Here is a 23,939-nt window from a genome sequence, read left to right as displayed (position 1 = left end):
ATCCATCAGGAAGCACTTTGGCTTTGATGTCATGTCAATTGCACAATTATGGTTAAACCTGCTTTCATCAGCTGACTCAGATGTAAATCATACAAGGAGCACAATAGTCACAGTGTGCTCTGCTCCATATCACAAAACACTTATTTCTTTGCATTGTACCCAGAGACATTAAAATTGTACACACACACACCTACCATTACTCTGGTCATTGCCTGCCAACAGGCTTCCTGCCTTCAGTCAAAAGTCTGTATAGCAGTTCTTGCTCAGATTCAATGAACTTGTGGTTTAAGCAGATTTGCATGAATAACCTTTTTTCTTTATTAAATCGCCAGACGTTTTGTGTTGCATTTAGGCCTTTATTATGACAGCTTAGACAAGAACGGGGAGAGATAGGGGAAATGTCATGCAGGAAAGTGCCACCGGTTGGAACTGAACACATAAACCTCTGAATCTAGAGCTGAGACTCTGTGTATGGGCACTCACTCTTCCACTAGGCCACCCAAGCATCCTCAAATTGGAAGTTTTAATATTAATGAATAGGAAAAGGCTACCGGTTTGCAATGGCTTAGATAAAAATCCTCCGGTGCTTTATTAGTTTCATTGGATAATGAGATCATTGCGTCATCATAGTCTCCCTGGTAAAACACCGATGTGTGCTTAGCGTGATGAATTATGGTTCGATTTGCATCCAACCATTAGCTTCCTCAGAGAACTGGATTAGAGCCCACAATGCACAGTAAACAGCACAGTGTGTGAACAGTCCAGGTGATCCAGGCTTTTGTCAGAGTTTAAAAGGCAGCGATAAGCTATGACTTAGATGGGGTTTTACTGTGTGTTCATTCGTTGTTCATTTTTTTGTAATGTCCCTTCTACGTAGGCCTACTATTTGTTGGTGAAGAGTCATCATCCAATACAAATATTGCTTTGTTCTAACAGTCATCTTCTGCAATGTATTCAGGCCAGATGTAAAGAGGAAATGGCAGAGAAATTGTACTTGTTATGAGAGGGTACCATTGTTTTAGAGGTTAATAGTGGAAAACTTACCTTAAATATTAATAATAGAATTCCACATTTCAGGAAGATACACCTAGCTCCTCTTTCTAGCTTATCTTAGCACAAGGACTGGAAACAGCTAGCCCTGTTTTGTTCAAAGTTAACAAAATCTGCTGATTATCATTATTGTTATATTACAAAATAGGGCTTTTTTGGCACGATTTTGACTTCCCACGATCAAATTTGCGTGATCGAGCAATAATTTTTTTTAAAGCATCATTTTATAGAACGCTCCGGGGTTTTTGCAAAGCCAATCTACTGCTCCGTTAACTACTGTCTTATCATGAGCCAGTCAGTTGTTCCCTGCACCGTGCAGCTTAGTTTCTAGATGGAGACAGTCACAGAGGACAGAGTAACGGGAGGAAAACTCAACAGATAGCAGTCGGTTATATGTCGGTCTTAAGGTTTACCAGTTTACCAGTACACGCAACATTTTGTCCCGTCTGTTTTTCAGACAACAGCAGTGAGCAGTGCTAGTCGGTGCTAGTAGCGTCTGTTAGCTGTTAGCTAGTAGCGTCTGTTAGCTAGTAGCGTCTGCTGTTAGCTCCTCTAGGACGCACCGGTGCTAATGTCCTCACATCCGCTACAATGCTGTTTATATGGATATGGTTTAATTTTGCGTTACATGACCCATTTCGTCTGTAAAGCCTTGTCTTTGTTGGATCTCTCCTCTACTCTCTCTCCTCTACTCTCTCTCTCCTCTACTCTCCGAGCAGCCCGCCACACAGCGGCCGCCGGTCCACACTTCTGACATTTGTCCACAGTTTTAATTTTTTATTAACACAGCTGTATATTGTTAAGTATGAGGGGCAAACCTGTATTTGTACCAGTGTTTCCATGGTAACTCTGCTATTGCGGCCGCCACGGCGAAAAACACAGAAGAAGTTTTTGAATGCAGCTAACTTCAGTTGGTAGAGTAACAGCGTGGGAGACGGAGCTGCTGGACCTTGGCGAGAGATGTGACCCATGGCCAGAATATCATAGATAATAAAAATGCAGCGCAGTGACGATACAGACGTGTGTATCCGCTGTTCGACCCGTGCTGGATCCGTTCATAATGATCAGCCGTCTCTCTGTGAGTAGCCTAGCTGTTGGGTCTAAACTCAGACTCCTAGTTTCTCACTTATACTGTTATTTAATTAATCTTTGAATAGACCCAGGAAAGACATCAAGAAAACAGGCTTGACACAGAGATAAGTTTTTTACTCGTCTGCAGAGGAGGAGAGAGGCAGAGAGGAGACGAGGTGTACTCGTCTCCCTCACAAAACAGCTCTCTCTTATCTTCTAACAGTCTCCTTTATTAAATACATTTTTCGGTTGCTAAGCAATGCAGATGTCCTTGCACAGGATGTAACAATGTTTGCAAAAGTTTGCAGCTTGTTGCATGCCAGGTTAGACACACTGCCTGGTCTGTAGCGTGACCCAGAAAGCAGTGTGGTTACCAAACACACATTATAACGACATCATTGGTTTCACAATAGTTTGCTTCACTCACTATAAGATTTATAAAACATTCTCTATACTAAAATAGCTTCTCATATATATAAAACATTCTCTATGCAAAAATAGCTTCTACATATCCCTCCTGTTGTGAGTTTTGGGAACCTAGAGCGTATACATAGATTCTTCACATCGAGACATAAATGTTCTCCGAAGGAGAATTTAATTCATGACTGTCATTTAACAAACTGTACAACAGGTGATGCTTGGACAGGAGTGGGCGAAAACCCTTCTGCACTTATAATGAAGGGAAAAATTCCCACTCGACCTTTCCGCTTGGAAACGATCGCCTCTTGGCCAGTCCGTCATCTGGATCAGTCTCTTTAGGAATGGGAAAACATGATGGGGAAAGGATTAGGGTTAGTGGAGGGCAGAGGTTACTAGCACATGCCCTCACCGGTGGCACAGACCCTCAGCGTCGTGTGCATGTGGGGACCAGGATAGGTGGACAGGATGTGTGGGCTTTACACATAACTGTCGTCGTCAAGCTCGTAATCGGGAATGGGATAGAGGTCTGGGGTTTTTCCGTCCTGTTGGTTCAGCTGCTGATATTGGACCTTGATAATGCCAATGACCGCCTTTTTAGTGTGTGACTGGTGGATCCACGTGTCTCGTTCTGTTACCTTAATGGCGGTGGGCGTGGTCAGTTGAACCTGAAACGGACCGTCCCACCTCGGGCTGTGCCAATACTTTCTCTTGATCACCTTGAGCAGAACCCAGTCTCCTGGTGTCAGCAGAGTCTGTGTGGGAGACAAAGGAGTACTAGGCAGATCATTTGCTCTTCTAACGTCTTGTTTTTTAAACAGTTCACACAACCATTTAGTGATAGGGTCAACTTCACCTTCTTGATCCTGCACTAATGGGTCTACCACTAGGGGCAAGTGAAATGGTCTTCCTGTCACTATCTCGAATGGTGTACATCCTGTGTTGTTTGGTGTGATGCGCATGTATGTCTTAACTAGGCTAAGGCACTCAGGCCATGGTTTCCCTGTTTCCTCCATTGTTTTCCTAAGCCTAGCTTTGATTGTGCCGTTTGTCCTTTCCACTAGTCCTGCACTCTGTGGGTGATATGCACAGTGGAACTTAAGGTCAATGTCTAGGTGATTTGACATGACTTTCACTATACTATTAGTGAAGTGGCTACCGTTGTCGCTCCACAGTATCTTTGGAATGCCGTGTGACGGTACTATGTGTTTGCAGATGGCTTTTGCCACTGTGAGCGCGTCATTTGTTTTGGAGGGCACAACTTCTACCCACTTTGAAAATGAATCAATCAACACTAAGCAGTATTTATATGTCCCGCTTCTGTGTAACTCAATGAAATCCATGTGTACAATCTCAAATGGATATGTGCCTTGTGGTGTTTGTCCGCGTTTTGGCCTAGCATTACCCTGTATGTTGTGTCTGCAACATGTGAGACAGCTTCTACAAAAAGTTTTAAATAGGTAATTAGACCATGTGTTTCCCCCACTATGGATACCACCCCTCCTGTTTGAGATATGGCTCCGCCCATGGCTCAATTTAGCTACAGCTGGAAACAACGCTCTTGGCAGACACAATTTGCCTGCCACTCTATAGAGTCCATTGTCATCAGGTTGTGCGCCTTCTAGTAGCCATCGGCTGATTTCTGAAGGAGGGGAACTGTTTTGCATGTCTTTCAAGACGTCATGGGGAATGATGTCTTTTGGGGGTTCATTTGCAACATAGGTCTGAAAAACTGTGTTGCCTGCTGCTGCTTTTGCTGCTGCATCCGCCTTAGCATTTCCTTGTGAGATTAGATCCGGTCCATTGGTGTGGGCTTTGCATTTGCAGATGGCTAATGTTCTGGGCAGCATGACTGCAGATAGCAGTTCAGTCAATAGTGCAGCATGTTGAACAGGTTTTCCTGTTGATGTTTTCATTCCTCTTCTGGCCCACAATTTGGCAAAGGTGTGTGTTGTTGCATAGGCATATTGGCTGTCGGTGTAGATTGTGACATCTTTTCCTTCGAACAGTTTACATGCTTCGGTGAGGGCCACAATTTCTGCTGCTTGGGCTGATTGGTTTCCTGCCAGCTTGCCTGATTTCAGTGTCTTATTTTGGTCTACTACTGCAAAACCAGTGTGGTTCTTTCCATCCGGTCCATGGGGGATGCGGTTTTCAGCAGTCCAACATCTGTTTTACTAGCTGCCCACAGTGTGTCTGGGACTTGGGGAAAGTCTTCGCCTTGAGGGCAGTTAGGACCATCCGTTGTGGTCACTTTGTTAGGTGTACCTTGGGGATGCCCATGTGATCCAGTTACACTTGTATCTTTGGCATCGTCCATATGGGGGCACCATGGCTTGGTCAACTCCCTCTTCGTCTGTGCGCCAGGGGAGCCTTGGTTGAGTTAGGTCTCGGCATACTTCTTTGGCATGGTGCCATAATGAGTCTTTTGGTTTCCAGAGGGACACATGGGGTTGGTGCGTCAGGGTTTTGCTTTGGACATCTTCTGGGAGTTTTACTGTGGCTACAGCCCAGCCTGTTTCGGTGATCAGGAGTTCTTTTATAGTCACTCTAGTTGGGCCTTGTCTGTTGAACCATCTCAGCCAGTCCTCGGGAGGTGGCCCTCCTCCTCGTTGGAAATTGACTGTAATGTGGAGGGGGTATTCTCGTTGGGGCTCTGATCTCGAGGATTTAGTGCGCAGCTGCTCAGCCATGTTCCTGATTTTGGTGGTAATTGATCCAGGCCCCTCTTCAGTGGGGTCAAATGAGTAAAATGTGTTGGGGATGCTATGGGACTGTTGGACCCAGGCTCCTTTGACCTCTTCTTCTGGTAGTTTTCTGGCTTTCATTCCTTCAGGGGTGGACACTAGGCTTAACCTTAACTTTAGAAGCATGTCTCTCCCTAAAAGATTGATGGGACACTCGGGACTTAGGATTACTGAGGCTGTAACTACTGTACCATCCTCATCTTGTAAGTCAATCCTTTTTGACCACTGAGCTAATGTTGGCATTCCACTAGCTCCTATAATACAAAGCGTTTTTGCGCTAGGGTTCAGGCCTGGTACTTTAGCGGAGACGACGGTTGCGTCAGCTCCGGTGTCGCATAAAAACTGCACTGGGGTTCTTTTTGGACCTACCAATAAAGTTCTCATAGGATGTTGTTTCTCCGGGTTGGTCATTACTGCGCATGCGCTTAAATTTATCACTACTATTGGTTCTTCTTGTGTTTCACCTAGTTCAACTTTTTCACTATTGGCATGGAATACTGGGCGAGTGGCATCTCGTAAGGCTTTTTTGGAAAAGGTTTCATCATCAGTTTCAGAATAAGTTTAGGGATCTGCTGAAAAGGATTTATGTTTCCCTATCTTGCCCTGGCGTCATTCATCTTAATAATCTCTATGGGGCCGTGTGACCTTTCTCTGTGGTCAGGGTTGTTTCTTCTTTGTGGGCTAAGGGCTGGCCTCCTACATCTCTTGGGTTCCAATTACCTCTCACTCTGCCTAGGCGTGGTCCCAGACTTATTTGTAGGACTTTGTTAACTTCAGCTCCATTCAGGTGCCATGTTTCTTGGAGGGCCATGAAGTTCTCACACCATGCTATGGCATTGTCTTCAACTGATCCTAACCCTTGCAGGCTTCTAAGCATTCAGTCTCAGTCCATGGTCTGTAAACTAACATGTGGCTGGGGGTTATCACATCATTTTGTACTTCTCCTGCTCTTGGATGGGCTACTTCAAACATGGGCATGGTGAAAGTGTTCTCTGTGTTGGGGTCTCTAGACCGATTAGGGAAGGAAGGATCAGATGTTTTGAGGCTAGGTGGCGTTACGACTGGTGGCAATGGTGGGTACAGGGGACCTGTGGGTGTCGCTATTGCGTCTAGGAATGAATTGTGGGTGCCTGAAACGCCATGTGAGGTAATAGGGGTTCCTTGCATTTTTCTTCTCAAATCTGCTAAGCGTGTGTGTCCTGATACTGGTGTGCTGGTGCTCTCATAGGGTGGGGGCGCTGTGGGGCTTGTTATTTCTTCTTCTTCGCTCAGCTCCGCCTCCCTGCCTCCAGCAGCCTGTTCTTCCTGTCTACGTCCCATTCTCCCTCCAACTGTCTCATGCTCAGGGTGTATCTTACACTGCGCTGCCAGTACTTCCTGTTTTTTGTCTTGCTTTGCCTGTCTCTGAGCCATGCGTTTAGCGCTGGCCGTTTTCCACACTCTGATTAACCTCAAATCATCTTCAAGCTGTCTTACTCTACTCTGTTTCCCTCTTAACAACTTTCCTTTCCTTTTCTCACCCAATTCCTTTTCTACTCTGACTATGTCTTCATATTCAGAAAGCTTTGCTTTGAAATCATACTTCTTTACCCACTCTTCTAATCTGCACGTGGAACCAGGATGCTGTGGTTGCATAAACTTAACATCATCTGATCCCTCTATCGCTTTCCTCTGAGCATTACCCATTTTCCTGCTTACTTACTAGCTGTCTCTATTTGCCTTTATTCTAATACTGACTGTGTGTGTGTGTCTAGAGGTGTGTGTGTGTGTGAATTCTTCACTTCCTCTTTTGAACTGTCTCGATGTGTGTGTGTATGTTCGTGTATGTGCGCCTCGGCGGGCGGTTAAACAGCTTTATCACTCTCTCAACAGCATGCAGTTAATAAAACAGCGACATTTCAGCATCAAACATTGATAAAACAGCAGTAAAACAGTAGCAAAAAACAGCAACAAAACAGCAATAAAACAACAATGCTTTTCTACCGTTCACATACACTTAAACAGAAAAATCATATGATTTAGGGCGCGGTCCTGAGACCTACACACTTAACAATTCAACTTCCTCTTTTTAGTTTTCCTCAATTTGATACATACAAACACTAAGTATTGTTAACAACCAAATTCACAATTTTCAGAAACAATTTATACTGTACTTAATTTTGTCTACTTTGCCGTATCACATACAACTCAATACCATAACCACAAAAACCTTTATCTCACATCTGTGCCAGCCTTTAATCTCTTCCAGTTATTTGTTCACTTCTCCAAACACCAAACAATTGTGTCCTACTACTTTTTGTTTTTAGTGACGGCACGTTGTCACCTTTGGGGACGGCACGTTGCCCCCGTTATTTGCTATTTGGCACGTTAAATAGCACTGGACCTGCTTACTGGTGACGGTACATTGTCACCCTTCTGGCTTACTATTTGGCACGTTAAATAGTATTTTTACATTGGCGTCCCAACGGCCTCAGGTCATTACTTCAGACAACAATTGTGGTGTTAGGAGAATTTTTCTTACCTATTTGATGTCTGCCCTGGCTCGGCGGGACCCGTCACCGACGATCCGGACCGACACGGACACAAGGTATGGACCCCCCGATGCAAAGGCGGAGACTGTCGACAGATTTTCTATTCTAAGTGGTCCCGTTGGTCCCGTGTCGTCCCAAACCGGCGGGTTCTTGGGTCCCGGGTTTCGGCACCAGAGAAATGTTGGGTCTAAACTCAGACTCCTAGTTTCTCACTTATACTGTTATTTAATTAATCTTTGAATAGACCCAGGAAAGACATCAAGAAAACAGGCTTGACACAGAGATAGTTTTTACTCGTCTGCAGAGGAGGAGAGAGGCAGAGAGGAGACGAGGTGTACTCGTCTCCCTCACAAAACAGCTCTCTCTTATCTTCTAACAGTCTCCTTTATTAAATACATTTTTCGGTTGCTAAGCAATGCAGATGTCCTTGCACAGGATGTAACAATGTTTGCAAAAGTTTGCAGCTTGTTGCATGCCAGGTTAGACACACTGCCTGGTCTGTAGCGTGACCCAGAAAGCAGTGTGGTTACCAAAACACACATTATAACGACATCATTGGTTTCACAATAGTTTGCTTCACTCACTATAAGATTTATAAAACATTCTCTATACTAAAATAGCTTCTTCATATATATAAAACATTCTCTATGCAAAAATAGCTTCTACACTAGCGTCCATCACACTCCCTCTCGCAGTTATAAATAGCCTCTGTGACGATAAAATTTGTTTTGGTTCAAATCAACAAACAATCGTGACAATAATTGTGATTATCAATTTGGCCATAATCGTGCAGCCCTATTACAAAATATGACTGAATGTACATTACGTATTTTTATTGTATTCAAGTTTATACATTAAAAAATGCCAAATAGCTGAATATGTATATATGTAGCCTACATATGTGTATATGAATATGTATATACCCCATATACATACATACACACACACTGTATATAAAACGCAATCCAAAACATTTTTAAGTGTATGGTGATATAGTGGGGCTCAAAGTTTGGGCACCCTAAGTAAAAATTTGTATTAATGTGCATAAAAAGCCGTGAAAATATGGAAAAATCTCCAAAGGCATCAAGACATTTGTATAATGTGTCACAAAAAGTTAGATTTATTTTCCATCATTTACAATTTCAAAATAACAGAAAACTAAAAGATGGCATCTGCAAAAGTTAAGGCACCCTGCAGAGTTAATACCTTGTAACCCCCCCCCCCCCCCCCCCCCCCCCTTCTTTGGCAAGTATTACAGCTTGGAATCGCTTCTTGTAGCCAGCCAAGAGTCTTTCAATTCTTGTTTGAGGTATCTTCGCCCAGTCTTCCTTCCAAAAGTCTTCCAGTTCTATTAAGGTCTATCCATAGATTTTCAATTAAGTTGAGGCCAGGAAATTGTGAAGGCCATGGCAAAACCTTCAGTTTACGCCTCTTGATGTAATCCACTGTGGATTTTGAGGTGTGTTTAGGATCATTATCCATTTGTAGAAGCCATCCTCTCTTTAACTTCAGCTTTTTCACAGATGGCATCAAGTTAGCGTCCAAAATTTGCTGACATTTTATTGAATCCATTTTTCCTTCTACTCGTGAAATGTTCCCTGTGCCACTGGCTGCTATACAACCCCAAAGCATGATTGATTCCCCCCCATGCTTAACAGTTGGACAGAGGTTCTTTTCATTAAATTCTGTGCCCTTTCTTCTCCAAACATACCTTTGCTCATTCTGGCCAACAAGTTATATTTTAACCTCATTGGTTCACAGAACTTGTACCCACAATGCATCAGAGTAGTGATAAGGATATACTATTAGGGAGGGGTCAAATTTCCCCTCTTAGGATGCACTACTAGGTGGGGGGCCTGTAAATCCCCCTCTTAGGATGAACTAATAGGAGGGGGTCAATTCCCCCCGTAAAAGAAGCTGCGCACGTCGTTTGTCAAAATCTGATGGAAACAAAGCCGTTTTAAGACCGGCTGTCGGCTCTAATGCTGTGATGTGAGGTTGTGTGATTAGGTTGTTAGTCTGTGTGCGTTTTCCAGGACAAATTAGTCATGTTTTAAGCATGCTATTACGGTACTCTAGCTATGACACACATTTCTTTTGTGAAGCGTGATGACGTTAGCTGTAGTGCGTGCATGGCCAATGGGTAGGAGGTATAATAATACAATATGATATAAATTAAACTATACTAATATAATATAAATAATAATGTGATATAAATAAAAATATATATGTATATGCGTTGTAATGTGTATTGGTATTGCAGGGTGTGTATTTGTGTTGTGTGTGTGTGTATTTGTATTGCATTTTGTGTAGTTGTGTTGTAGAATGTGTATATGCGTTATAGTGTGTATTTGTGTTGCAGGGTGTGTATTTGTTGTTTGTGTGTGTGTATTTGTGTTTTGTGTATTTGTGTAGCAGGGTGTGTAGTTGTGTTGTAGAGTGTGTGTATTTGTGTTGCAGGGGGTGTATTTGTGTTGTGTGTGTGTATTTGTGTTGTGTGTATTTGTGTTGCAGGGTGTGTATTTGTGTTGTAGAGTGTGTGTATATATGCGTTGTAGTGTGTATTTGTGTTGCAGGGGGTGTATTTGTGTTGTGTGTATTTGTGTTGCAGGGTGTTAGTTGTGTTGTAGAGTGTGTGTATATATGCGTTGTAGTGTGTATTTGTGTTGCAGGGGGTGTATTTGTGTTGGAATGTGTGTGTGTGTGTGTGTATTTGTGTTGCAAGGTGTGTAGTTGTGTTGTAGTGTGTGTGTGTATATGTGTTGTAGAGTGTGTATATATGCGTTGTAGTGTGTATTTGTGTTGCAGGGGGTGTATTTGTGTTGAAGTGTGTGTGTGTGTGTGTGTGTGTGTGTGTTGTGTTGCAGGGGTGTATTTGTGTTGTGTGTGTGTGTGTGTGTGTGTGTGTGTGTGTGGTGTGTGTGTGTGTGTGTTATTTGTGTTGCAAGGTGTGTATTTGTGTTGTAGAATGTGTATATGCGTTGTAGTGTTTATTTGTGTTGCAGGGGGTGTATTTGTGTTGTAGTGTGTGTGTGTGTGTGTGTGTGTGTGTGTGTGTATTTGTGTTGCAAGGTGTGTATTTGTGTTGTAGAATGTGTATATGCGTTGTAGTGTTTATTTGTGTTGCAGGGTGTGTATTTGTGTTGTAGAGTGTGTGTATTTGTGTTGAAGTGTGTGCTAGCTGTATCAGTCATTTTCCTGGAGCCTAAGGCTGGGGACGTTGGGTGCGTTGATGGCCAATGAATAGCAGCTAAAATCGGGACGAGCATTACTGTGTCCCGCTGGGGTTCTCAGGCTTTAAGTACAGCGGGGGGACACGTCTCGACTAGTCACTTTTTTTTTTTTTTTTTTGCTGCAGTTATTCTGATAGCTAGGTTGCATACGGTATGTTACTACGCGGTTTTTCTTTTTCTCATTTAAATGTCTGGTAGTTTTTTTGCCGTTTTTAGCTAGCTTGCTGGATAGCTGTGTCAGACTAAGTCCCATACAACACAAAGAGGAAAACTTTTCACGATTTCCAGACTGTGTAGAGGAGACACAGAAGCCAATCTTTTTTTTTTTTTTTTTTCTTGTTTTAAATTAAATGGAGTCATTTAAGGAGCAAATCTATTTCTAACTTAAATACCTGGAAGGAAGGTTGTCTCTTCTGCCATTTCTGTCTATATATAAAATACTAAGTTTGCAAAACAAAATCTAAATATTCTATTCTTTATAAATCTTTTATGCTAAGAGAGAAAGGTGAATCAAAAGGGTGACTATTTAAGTCCCTGAGAAATGTTTTACTTTTCTCACACTCAAAATAGTGTTTCATCCGTATCACCACAGAAGGAACAGGCACTGCTTATGTTTGCATCTCTGGCTACTGTAACATTTACGGGAACATTTGATCAATAATTTTTGATTTGAACCTACTTTACTCTATTTGTAATTCAGTATTTACTAGGTAACAACCAAGCTTTTTTCCAGTTAATACCAGGAATTAAAGATTCCCAGTAGATTTTCCCCGTGGTCCCGCTACACGTTCTGTTATATCCTGCTACGCCCTGCTACGCTCTGCGGTGCCCAGCTACGTCCTGCTGTGCCTTGTAGGGCCGCACACTGCCCTGCTATGCCATGAACTACTACAAATAACTGCTACAAACTACTATTTTTTGTGCCTGGTCTGGGTCTGGGCCTGGGTCTGGGTCGGGGTCTGTCCGAGGTTTCCGCCTAAAAGGAAGTTTTTCCTCATCAATGTGGCCCTGTTGCTTGCTCTGGAGAGAACTACTAGAACTGTTGGGTCCTTGTAAATTCTGGAGTGTGGTCTAGACCTACTCTATGTGTAAAGTGTCTCGAGATAACTCTTGTTATGAATTGATACTATAAATAAAATTGAATTGAACGTTTGCAGGTTAATACCAATGTTAATATTTCATTTCATGTCGATCTGCGATCTGCACAAAGGATTAAAATACAGGATATTCCTGATTTTTGCAGTATTACGAAGGTGAAAAAGCAATCCTTGAAATTTGCTTTGTGTGGGAAATAAAGGACATGTCCTGGTTAAATATTGTATTGCAACACAAAACGGCGTATAACCTCTACACAACGTGTCCTCTATGGGAAATGTGGCATTACAGCATTTTGTGTTTAGCGTACAAGTCAGACACATACCTGTTGATAAATTTCAGTCAAAGCCGCTTCATGCACATGGTTAGAAATTCAGATGATCTAAAATTACATCGGAAAAGTTTGTAATTTGTATTTTGCACATACATAAGAGGTAACATGATACAAAGAGTGACTAAAACAAACAAATGTTTCCACATGTTTGTCCACATATGACAAAAACTTAGCTTTATTCAAACATTGTCACTGAGGTAACAGAAAAATATATTAAACAGTTTGGAAAAATTATAATGCCCATTTTTGACAGGAACATATCAAACACCCAGGAAACAAAGTGAAGATGCGTAACCACGAGGTTCTGAACCTGGCGTACCAGAAAAAGTGGCACACCTCTGTCTTGTACTTATGTGCATTCATTGTACCACAATTGTTTCAACCACGGGTGATCTTCCTCAGGTCGAAAGTAGTTAGTGTGTGACTGACCACCACACCGTGATAACCCCTACCTATATAATGACCTATACTTACAGAAGTAGGCCTACCAAACTGCATTAAAATAACACAGTCAAACAAGGCAGTTACGCTAACAGGACATTTACTTCAATAAATTATGGTGGATCATAAAAACTGTGGTTCGCAACAGTAATTATTAGAATTTGGGAATACTGAAACACACTGTATGCAGAGAATGAAGAGTGAACCCGACAAAGAAAATTACCGATGTCCAGTGTTGTGACGTTTTTATTATTTGTGTGTAACTTTTGTGTAAAAAGTGGTTGAAAAATGATCAGGCGAAAATTATTTTTAAAGGTAGCCTTATCCTTTTTTGTGTGAATTATGGTCTGCCTTTCTTGTATTTTATTTTGGTCTTATTATTCTACAAAAAAAGGTCCTTCTGCTAAATTAGTGATTTACTCTTGTTTTTTTGTGGAGACACGTTGACAGAATTTGAAGAGTGTTAAATCTGCTGTTGCAAACGGACGAAACCTCTCTATTCTACCGCAAACTCCTCGCCATGCTCTGATTACGGAGCTCAGACGCAGCTTGCCCCGCGTAATCTGTCAGCACAGCTGAAACTGGTTTGCTTGCATACTCCGACAGAGAAAAAGTGTATGTCATCTCCCGTTGGGCCTCATTGTATGTTACCGTGAATTGAGCCATGAAACTGCAAGACAAACGTTAGCCAATTTAGCTTGTTAGGGCGGAGGAGGTGTGGAAGCGCAGGCCGATATCAGGATCATTTTTAGTAGATTACGTTAGCTTGTATCTTAAAGGCCATTATCTAAAACGTTATATTTGGAAAAGTCACTTCAAAATTGTGATATTTAAGCGAGTACTTTTTCAGTCATTCATTGCCACGCATTTACTCTAAACATTAGTCCGAATCAGTGTAACGTTAAGTTAGGCTAACATATCTTTATTTTCACTTTCAGCCAGTAAAGTTGGACTGTTGGGTAACTTGCAGCCTGTGTAGCCTGTTACAGCAACTCGTAGAAAATGTAAGTACAAGACCAGATGTATTGCTATTAAGAGATTGTTAAAAGCTAATCAAAATCACATGTAAACTAAATTACTTGATAGATTAAATGAATTATCTAAATATACTATTAATGAAGAAGAAAGATAGAAATTAAAAGGCTTAACTTACAACTTGAGGAGCTCTGTTTGGATTTACCAGAGGGGCCTTTATAAGAACAAGGGCCAAATGGCTATAAGAGGCGAGAAGAACGCGCTAGAGAAAGAAATGGGCAAAGAAAAACTTGAACTTCTCTTAATATAAATGGCCCCACATCTACTGTCACTTTTTCAATTTCAGATTTTGGCACAGCATTTTTTTTTTTTAAATAAAAAATGTATACTCTTCCAAGTTTAGTCTCAGTAATTGCACCTTGTTTATTGAAGAAGTAAGTAAGTACATCCCGAACATTACTTTGTGAAAGCTTTGTGATTCTAATATAACAGCTGCTGGAATAATGAAAGCTATCCATTCCATGAAAAAAAGGAAAGGCTCCTGGTATGGACGGCTTTCTGTAGAATTCTATGTGCATTTTTGAGAATATACTCAGGTTCCACTGCTTTGTATGTATAAAGGATGTGTGGAGCAGAAAGAGATGACCACCACTATGAAACAAGGTATTATTTCACTTATCCCTAAACACGGTAAGGACACACGGTTTGTTGACAACTGGTGTCCAATTTCCCTAATAACGACTGATTTTAAAATAATAGCCTTAGTTTATGCCAATAGCCTTAAAACAGGCCTTGGTGACATCATCTCTGAAACACAATCTGGCTTTATGGAAAATCGTCAGATCTTAATCTTTTTCTAGATTTCTACAAGGCCTTTGATACTATTGAGCATACTTTTCTTTTGAAGACTCTTAAATTATTTGGTTTTGGTGATGCTTTTATTAATGTTATTGAGATGCTTTATAAAGACATTAATAGTTCTGTGATACTTAATCACAATCCAACAGAGCCAGAGATGCAAACATAAGCAGTGCCTGTTCCTTCTGTGGTGATACGGATGAAACACTATCACACCTATTTTTGAGTGTGAGAAAAGTAAAACATTTCTCAGGGACTTAAATAGTCACCCTTTTGATTCACCTTTCTCTCTTAGCATAAAAGATTTATAAAGAATAGAATATTTAGATTTTGTTTTGCCAACTTAGTATTTTATATATAGACAGAAATGGCAGAAGGGACAACCTTCTACAACACAAATACACACCCTGCAACACAAATAAACACTACAACGCATATACACATTCTACAACACAACTACACACCTTGCAACACAAATACACACACACACACACACACACACACCATGCAACACAAATACACCCCCTGCAACACAAATACACATACAACGTATATATACACACTCTACAACACATATACACACTCTCAACACAACTACACACCCTGCAACACAAATACACACATACAAACAACACAAATACACACCCTGCAACACAAATACACACTATAACGCATATACACATTCTACAACACAACTACACACCTTGCAACACAAATACACACACACAACACAAATACACACCCTGCAATACCAATACACACTACGCATATACATATATATTATTTATATTATATTAGTATAGTTTAATTTATATCATATTGTATTATTATAGCTCCTACCCATTGGCCATGCACGCACTACAGCTAACGTCATCACGCTTCACAAAAGAAATGTGTGTCATAGCTAGAGTACCGTAATAGCATGCTTAAAACATGACTAATTTGTCCTGGAAAACGCACACAGACTAACAACCTAATCACACAACCTCACATCACAGCATTAGAGCCGACAGCCGGTCTTAAAACGGCTTTGTTTCCATCAGATTTTGACAAACGACGTGCGCAGCTTCCTTTACGGGGGGAATTTTGACCCCTCCCTAATAGTATATACTTATCACTACTCATCAGGCTTGTCTATGTGTTCATTTGAAAACTTCAAGCGCTGATTTTTGGTGAGGACAAAGAAGAGGTACTTGGACTTGCTTTTCTCACAATCCTGCGAGCTGTTCTGTCTGATATTTTTCTTGGTCTTCCAGATCTTGCTTTAACTTCCACTGTTCCTGATGATTGCCATTTCTTAATTACATTCTGAACAGAGGATATTGGCATCTTAAAACGCTTTGCCATCTTCTTATAGCCTTCTTTTGCTTTGTTAGCGTCAACTATTTTCAGTTTCAGTTTTCTAGACAACTGTTTAAAAGAACCCATGGTGCTGATTGTTGGGGCAAGGTCAGATGAGTCTGGGCATTTAAAACCTTAAGATTGACATCACCTGGTCTTTCCAGATGATGATTGAGAACAATCCATGACCATAGGCTCGTTCGAGATGAACTGCGCCTCGCCTGTAAAGTAGACGAGAGCAGGCGGCAGCAGCGGGGGCGGGGACAAAAAGCTGCGGTAAAGTCGGACAGTTTCCAGCAGCCTTCAGGCTGGACAGGAAGTGACAAAAACACTGTGGTGCAATTCCGATTTAATAAAATATAATCAGACCCACATATCAGCTTGTACACAGTCTCCAGTTGTTTGAATTATGACAGAGTAGCTGGCAAAGTGCTCTACATGAGATCTGTTGCTGATTTTAATTAACAGACTGTAGATGATCAGTGATCTGGACGGATTGAGTCTCTCTGACTTCTAAACGTCTCTATCAGCCTCACAACATGTGTTCTGGACAGAATAAGTCTTTAAATCAGACGAATAGCAATTTAAATCCCTCCGATTCAAAAACAATAAAAAGTTGATATAAAACGTCATCATGTTGTAAACCAATCCGGTGTTAAATCAGATGAAAAGCCGGCGTTTCCCAGCATGCTCTGGGTCCGCCTGGCTCTTGCAGTCGGTGAAAAGCTACTGCGTCGCCTGCGTCTCAGAACTGCGGGCGCCTTGCTCTCGTGAGATTTCCGTTGCCCACGTGTGCATGACGTCAGAGCAAGTCGGACACAAATCTAACCGGCATGCAACGGGCGCCGATCGCCGGTGATCGATTCTGCGCCGACCTGGCTCATCTCCAACGAGCCTACTGCCAGGTCTCAGCTTTCCAAAGGGGGCGGTGCATGCTAGAAACTCTGCAGGGTGCCCAAACTTTTGCAGACGCCATTTTTTTTATTTTCTGTTATTTTGAAAGTGTAAATAATGGAAATTAAATCTAACTTTTTGTGACACATTATACAAACGTCTAATCTGTCATTTGATGCCTTTTGGAGATTTTCCATCTTTTCTTGGCTTCTTTATGCACATTAATACAATTTTTACCTGGGGTGCCCAACTTTTGAGCCCCACTGTATATCGTAGTAAAATATATTTTAAATTGTAGGAAGTATGTAATTCCGTATAGCAGATAAAATAATGCACATTTTCATATCTCTCTCTATAAAGAATATTTGTTCCGGGTGCAGAGCGATTGATACAGAATATTGCACTGTAATGTTACCTATTAATGAAACGGTTGATAATATTGTCCTAATGTGCTAAATACAGTATTGTGTCACCGAGATGTGAATAAATAAATCATTACATCCGAAGAAGGTAAATATTTAGTACAAATGTGGAGTCAATGTGGGATGGGAAACATACATTTGAAAATCATTTGTTTGGTGGTTCAAATGCGTCAACAATTTAGGCGTGTTCTTCACAACGAGGTCTTATAGGTCTGTGATCTCCGCTACAGAACACACATCACTGCGCCACCTGTTACACACAACAAATTAACCCAAAGAGCTCTCATCTCAAAATAATGCAGGCTGAGGAATACAATCGCAGAGGTAATGATACTTTCCATTTGACTATATTGGCTTATCTGTCTATGTTGTTATATTTCACTGAAAACAATAATAGTAAACAAGAGGCACAACAAACATGAATGGTAGTCTGTAATAGGAATATCAATTCATCGGTTACAGTGTCTTTTGCTGATCAGGTAAGGAGCTGGTGGACTACATCACACAGTATCTGGGCTCCATCAGGGAGAGGAGGGTGATTCCAGATGTGAAGCCAGGTTACATGAAGGAGCTTCTCCCTGACACAGCGCCCACAGAGCCGGAGGACTGGGAGACTATCTTCAACGACATCGAGAAAGTCATCATGCCAGGAGTAAGTTCCTCCTGTCATCCATTATCATATCAGTAATTTAAAACTTTGGCAAGGAAGCACGTATTTTCTCATCTTTTTTCACCAGGTGGTTCACTGGCAGAGCCCTCATATGCACGCCTACTACCCTAGTCTGACTTCATGGCCCTCTATGCTTGGAGACATGCTGGCTGACGCCATTAACTGTGTTGATTCACCTGGGTAAGGCAATAACACACACTTTTTTCAACACTACCTAAAACAACAAACACATCACAACAATTAAGTCTTTAAGTCCTCTAAATAAATAAAATGATATTATCCACGTCAGTGTTACGTTTTTCAACAGGCCTCCAGCCCAGCATGTACCGAACTGGAAATGAATGTAATGGACTGGTTGTGTAAAGCACTGGGCTCCCCTCCTTCTTCCTGCATCACCATCCTGACAGCAGAGGTGGAGGCATACTGCAGGTTTGATCTTGTTTATTTTAAACCCCAAAATCTTCACATAGTAGTCCCTGTGGCAACATATTATCTCTCTGCTCTATCTGACTCTCCTGTTAGAGTACAGTCAGTGAGAGCACACTGGTTGCTCTGCTGGCAGCCAGGAAAGACAATTTTTGCAGCTGCAGGCTGAGCTCGACCAGGACGTGGACGACTCTGCCCTAAATTCAAGACTGGTGGCTTACGCTTCAGATCAGGTCAGTGTCATCACTTCTTACAATACATTTCTGTCAATCAGTTGGAAAAAAAACAACCTGTGAACTAAGTTGATTGCTTTTACAGGCTCATTCCTCAGTTGAGAAGGCAGGTCTGATCTCTCTGGGAAGATCAGGTTTCTGCCCACTGATGAGCAGTTGTCTCTGAAAGGAGACACGCTGACACAAGCCATACAAGAAGACAGGAGAAGGGGACTGGTCCCTTTCATGGTAGGTATTGACACGGAAGGATGGACTGGGTACCATGGAGGTGTTGAGGTGGAGAATTTACAAATCTTACACAAGTGTTTTTCATTGTTATATCTGACATCACGCAATGCACAGTATACTGACAACTATTTTTGAAAGCATAGTCTATTGTACAATAAGATGTTAAAGTGATTTTCTGCATGTCACATAATATGCAGTCTTTTCAAATTATGTTCTTTCAAGGAGACATTTTGATTCTGAACTTCTAAGATAATGTATTTTAAATAATAGTTTGAGGCTAAATAGATAAGACTGTCTAATATTTGAACAAAAAAGCAAATATTAGAGAAAGGCCTGAAAAAGTAATACACATTTGTGTACCAAAACTTTTTCCTTCTTCCATTAATCACATACAACCCCTCAGGTTTATCCTGGAAAGGTGCCCAACCCCTAGGATAGGAACAACTGGCCTACCAAAGTAGTTAAAACTAGCTCCACCTCGAGCAGCTAATAATGTACTTACTTACTTACTTACTGCCCGTCACCCCTACCAGGGTATTACATTATTAGCTGCCATTTTCTGGAACCAGTTAGAGAAAATGGCAGCTAATAATGTAATATACAATAATTTATCATTAACAGGGGACATTTTACTGCAGAACTTTAGCTACTAAGCTGCTAATACTTACTTAAGTAGGATTTTGAATGCTAAAAGAGTAGAGTAAAGTAGAGTAGAGTATTTTCTTTCATTAATGTATCGGTACTTTTACTTTAAAGAACTGAGTAATTCTTCCACCACTGCAAATAGCTTGAAATCAACTTAAAACAATGCTGCATAGAAGGTAAAAAAATATAAAAAATGGTCAGTGGTAATATTAAACCTAATTGTACAAAGCTGTATAATTTGTAGGACTGAAACATGAAATGTAATTGAAAAATAAATTGAAATTAAATGAAAAATAATTTAAAATACACAACAACATACTGAAAACACATGTTACACCTTATCCGTGATTTTGTTTCTCTCCTGTTCAGCTGTGTGCAACTTTGGGAACTACAGGAGTGTGTGCTTTCGACAAGCTGTCTGAACTGGGACCAGTCTGTATGTCTTGAAATTTACTCCCAATCATGTCCGTTTCAACACTGCCTGTGAAGCCAAAACGTTGTGTTGCTCCATTGAGATGCATCGAGAGAATTACAGTACTTGCATTTAAATGTTCTTTTGCAGGTGCAGAAGAAGGACTGTGGCTCCATGTTGACGCTGCGTACGCTGGCTCAGCCTACTTCTGTCCTGAGCTCCGCTGGTCCCTGGAGGGAATTGAATTGGCTCACTCTTTTGTCTTCAACCCCTCCAAGTGGATGATGGTCCACTTTGACTGCACAGCATTCTGGTGAGCTTTCTAACCCATACCCGAAGCCTTACCTACCACCAGAACTAAACATTATCTATGAAAGTATAGGTCTGAAACAAAAAAATCAAAACCATACATACACACAATATGTGACGTGAATGTGAAGGACACGTCTTGCTGATATGGTTTAACTTTGTTTTCTCAGGGTAAAGGACAAATATAAGCTCCAACAGACGTTCACAGTTGATCCTGTTTACCTCAGACATGAAAACTCACAGGCAGCCACGGACTTTATGGTATCAAACTGTCATGTCTTCCCTTAAAGATACAATTATCATAGTGAATCATTTCACACAATGACACTACTTCTTTCTGATGTTCAGCATTGGCAATTCCCCTCAGCCGACGTTTTCGTTCTCTCAAACTCTGGTTTGTTATGCGGTCCTTTGACTGAAAAACCTCCAGGCTCATATCAGACATGTAAGTGGCACTCGGTTCTCTTCATGCTAATCAATTAGGAATAAATATCAAATATCATCAGAAGTGGGACCAAACACAAAGGTTATTTACTTTAGGGAATTCTGTGACCACCCACAGATTTGATCCGTTTGTAAGTTTCAGGATTTACATGTAAGTTCTTCTTTGTGTTCTAGGGGATTGAGATGGCTAAACTCTTGGAGTCTCACATAAAGAGTGACCCAATTTTGAGGTCCCCGCTGAGAGGCACCTTGGCCTGGTGGTGTTCTGCCTGAAAGTATGTTGCACATTTTGTACTATCCGGTTCACGTTGTTAAGCAACATGTCTTTCACTGGCTAATCATTGTTGAAAGGTGATGAATGAGGTCAACTAGTTTTATCAGGCGCAGGTGAAGGGAACAACAATATCAGAGGCATTAAAACAAGCTGAAACCTTGACCTATGATGGCTTCAGTTTCGGTTGGAAGCTTTGAGCTTTTTGGTCTTGAAAAAAGCGGTTGTGAATATGTTATTTAATTTTTTCTAGGGTGGAAATGCTTTGACCCAGGAGCTGCTGAGGAGACTAACCCGGTCAGGCACAATGTACCTCATCCCTGCTGACATTCACACCAAGCGTATCATCCGATTCACAGTGACCTCACAGTTCACTACCGCAGAGGACATCCTTAAGGACTGGAGCATCATCTCCAAAACGGCTTCCACTCTTCTGGCTGAGACACAGGCTCTGAATAATGCAGACCAACCAAAGTCAGTGAAAGATGAGGCGATAGAAGAAAACCAAGACCCAGACTCAGATACCAGGTCTAAGGAGAGAGAGGACGCCGCCTTCGGATGGACAAGGCTCAAGTGGAGCTGTGGATTGACAAGGCTTGGAATCGATCTAGAAGACCGATGCGCTCTCTTAGCTGCAGCAGCGAGCCTCTGCCTTACACTTGCAACGGGCCGCTGTCTGGCTACAACTTTGAAACAAGGCCTAGAAGTAAAGATGCTGCAGGCACCCTCCCCCCCAGCACGCCATCAACGGCAGGATCTGGTCCTCTGTTTAAGATAACAGAGATGCCTTCAATATTCTGGGTAAACAGGTCCTGAAAAAGCTCACAAAGTTCTACAGCGTGCCCAGTTTCTGCAACCAGTGGGTGCAATGTGGCCCCCACCAGCTGTGCTGCCCTGTGAAGGTTTCACAGGCACCCCAAAACACTTGTCCTCCACCTGCAGAAGAATGAACTGTATGACTTCTTCTACTGTAGCCAACACAGCTCCCTCTCCTACTACTCTGGAAACTGCCACTGCACCGAGCTCCTGTAATCATCCCAGAGTCGTGTACAGTTTACACACATCAAAATTCAGCTATTGATAATGAAGCAATTTACTACTGTGCCAGGGGTTGCTGGTGCTGAGTACGCACAGTCAGTTATTGACTGTACTGAATTGAAGATCACGTTGCTCATATACAATCGTGTTTTTTAAATGTTTTCTCTTTTTATTAAAAAATTGTTTTAAACTAAATTATATCCATTGAAATATGTCAATACAATGTGCAGGTCATTTATCATTATTTGGCATCCTGTATCACCTAATACCCACAAATCAAATGTATTATTTTGAGGTTGACAATCCATAATAAACGCTGCACTCATTCACAGCCTGATTCTTCCCTCTGTGATGGAGCTGAATATCTCCTGAGTCATAGGTACGTAGCCCTTGTTGTCCTCCAGGTAGAACAAAGGTCCCTGATGACGGCCGGGTTAAATCCCTCCTCTCCCAGCTTCACCTTCATTTGCTTAAACGTCCCGGTTACGACCAGTGCATCCTGCCAGAGAAACATAAATGGTTATTTAATGGTTGCAAGACATACCTCCATTTCTTAATGTGTTGCAATTATATTCAGCAACACACTGTTTACCTGTATGCGGATGAAGCGTGGTCTTGCATAGCTGGGGAGGAAGTTTTTGACGTGCTGATATGCAGCTTCGCCGTCAAAGTCCATGTTTTCTTTGAGCGTCAGCGCTGCCATTCCAATTCTTCCCTCGTGTCCTAATCAGTCAAAAGTAGAAAGAGGACTTATTTCAGGACGCGAGTATCAACAGCTCTGAGCACTTGTTTCAAATACATGCTTTCTTGTTTTAAATTTCTTCTCAATTCCATATGTTTAACTCACGTGATTCTTGCTTAAAATGGTTAATTATTAATTGGTATGTAAAGGGTTCTATAGGTCAAAATGGTCTTACAAACCTTAAATTACAAAAACACTTTAACGACACAAGATCTTCTTATTACTGTTTAATCGTATGTTCTTGTTGTAACCATATGTCCTTTATAAATCTTAAATTATTGCTAATCATTATACCTGGCACCTTCACACCGTAGACATTAGCCTCTTTAATGCAGTCCACCATGAGCAAATGGTCAGCCACTTCTGTGGTTGCCACATTTTCTCCTTTCCACCTGTATTGGATGACAATTCAAAGACATTATGTGCATCCTCGCTGCAAAATTTTCATTGCACTGAGGACAGTTTGTTATAAATTACATACAAACATAGGAAAGGGAAAAAAAATCATTTGCAGAAAATGCTGAAATAAAGTAATAGTTGCATGAAGATTCTATAATGATCTTAAATAAAGTCAAATTTGATGTTATGTCCTACATTTAAATTCAGTGTCCAGTGATGAAATGTATCTAGTTGTTATCTAACATAAACAGTGACACTGAGATGTTGTCTCCATTATTTGCTCAGCTTGTCAAATCTGTTTAATTTCTTTCACCCGCTCACCTGAAAGTGTCTCCAATGCGGTCTTGAAAGAAGACAAATCCCTCGTCGTCTATCTTCAGAAGGTCGCCGCTGTGAAGTAGAGGTCTCCCTTCACAAACACATCTCTCACCTTCTTCTTCTCTGTCTGCTGACTGTTCCTGGCGTACCCGATAAAAGGTGATCTTTCTGCGATCTTAGCCACCAACAAACCGGTCTCTCCTGCGTGAGAAAGCAACAAGCACAGGATAACTGTTAGTCAGAGCTAGAGGGTCAAGGGAGCGCTACAGTTTTGGAGGAGATCGCTCACCTCTGGGGACCTCAATGCAAACATCCTCGGGAGTCTTGACTGCTCCTCTTTCTCTGTGTCGTACCTTATGAGGCATACGGACATCCCATCTTTAAAAAAAAAACAG

At 41.5% G+C, this 23,939-nt stretch overlaps 1 protein-coding gene and 2 pseudogenes across 1 annotated transcript; 1 reads left to right on the top strand and 2 right to left on the bottom strand.

Moving 5' to 3' along the window:
* Positions 1-2,594: 2,594 nt before the first annotated feature.
* Positions 2,595-8,119, bottom strand: LOC116674646 (uncharacterized). Its single transcript, XM_032507015.1, has 2 exons — positions 4,971-8,119; positions 2,595-4,241 (listed from the first exon to the last, which is right to left on the bottom strand). Exons 1-2 carry the CDS (start codon positions 5,694-5,696, stop codon positions 3,018-3,020), a joined length of 1,950 nt encoding a protein of 649 aa, XP_032362906.1. The 5' UTR covers positions 5,697-8,119; the 3' UTR covers positions 2,595-3,017.
* Positions 8,120-17,705: 9,586 nt separating this feature from the next.
* Positions 17,706-21,825, top strand: LOC116674647 (histidine decarboxylase-like; annotated as a pseudogene).
* On the bottom strand, positions 19,892-23,917 carry LOC116674645 (very long-chain acyl-CoA synthetase-like; annotated as a pseudogene).
* Positions 23,918-23,939: the final 22 nt, after the last annotated feature.

This window comes from Etheostoma spectabile, unplaced genomic scaffold (assembly GCF_008692095.1).
Source record: "Etheostoma spectabile isolate EspeVRDwgs_2016 unplaced genomic scaffold, UIUC_Espe_1.0 scaffold00000941, whole genome shotgun sequence".
Taxonomy (NCBI): Eukaryota; Metazoa; Chordata; class Actinopteri; order Perciformes; family Percidae; genus Etheostoma; species Etheostoma spectabile.
Note: the sequence above shows the minus strand (reverse complement) of the source record. Positions and strands in the feature narration are given on the sequence as shown.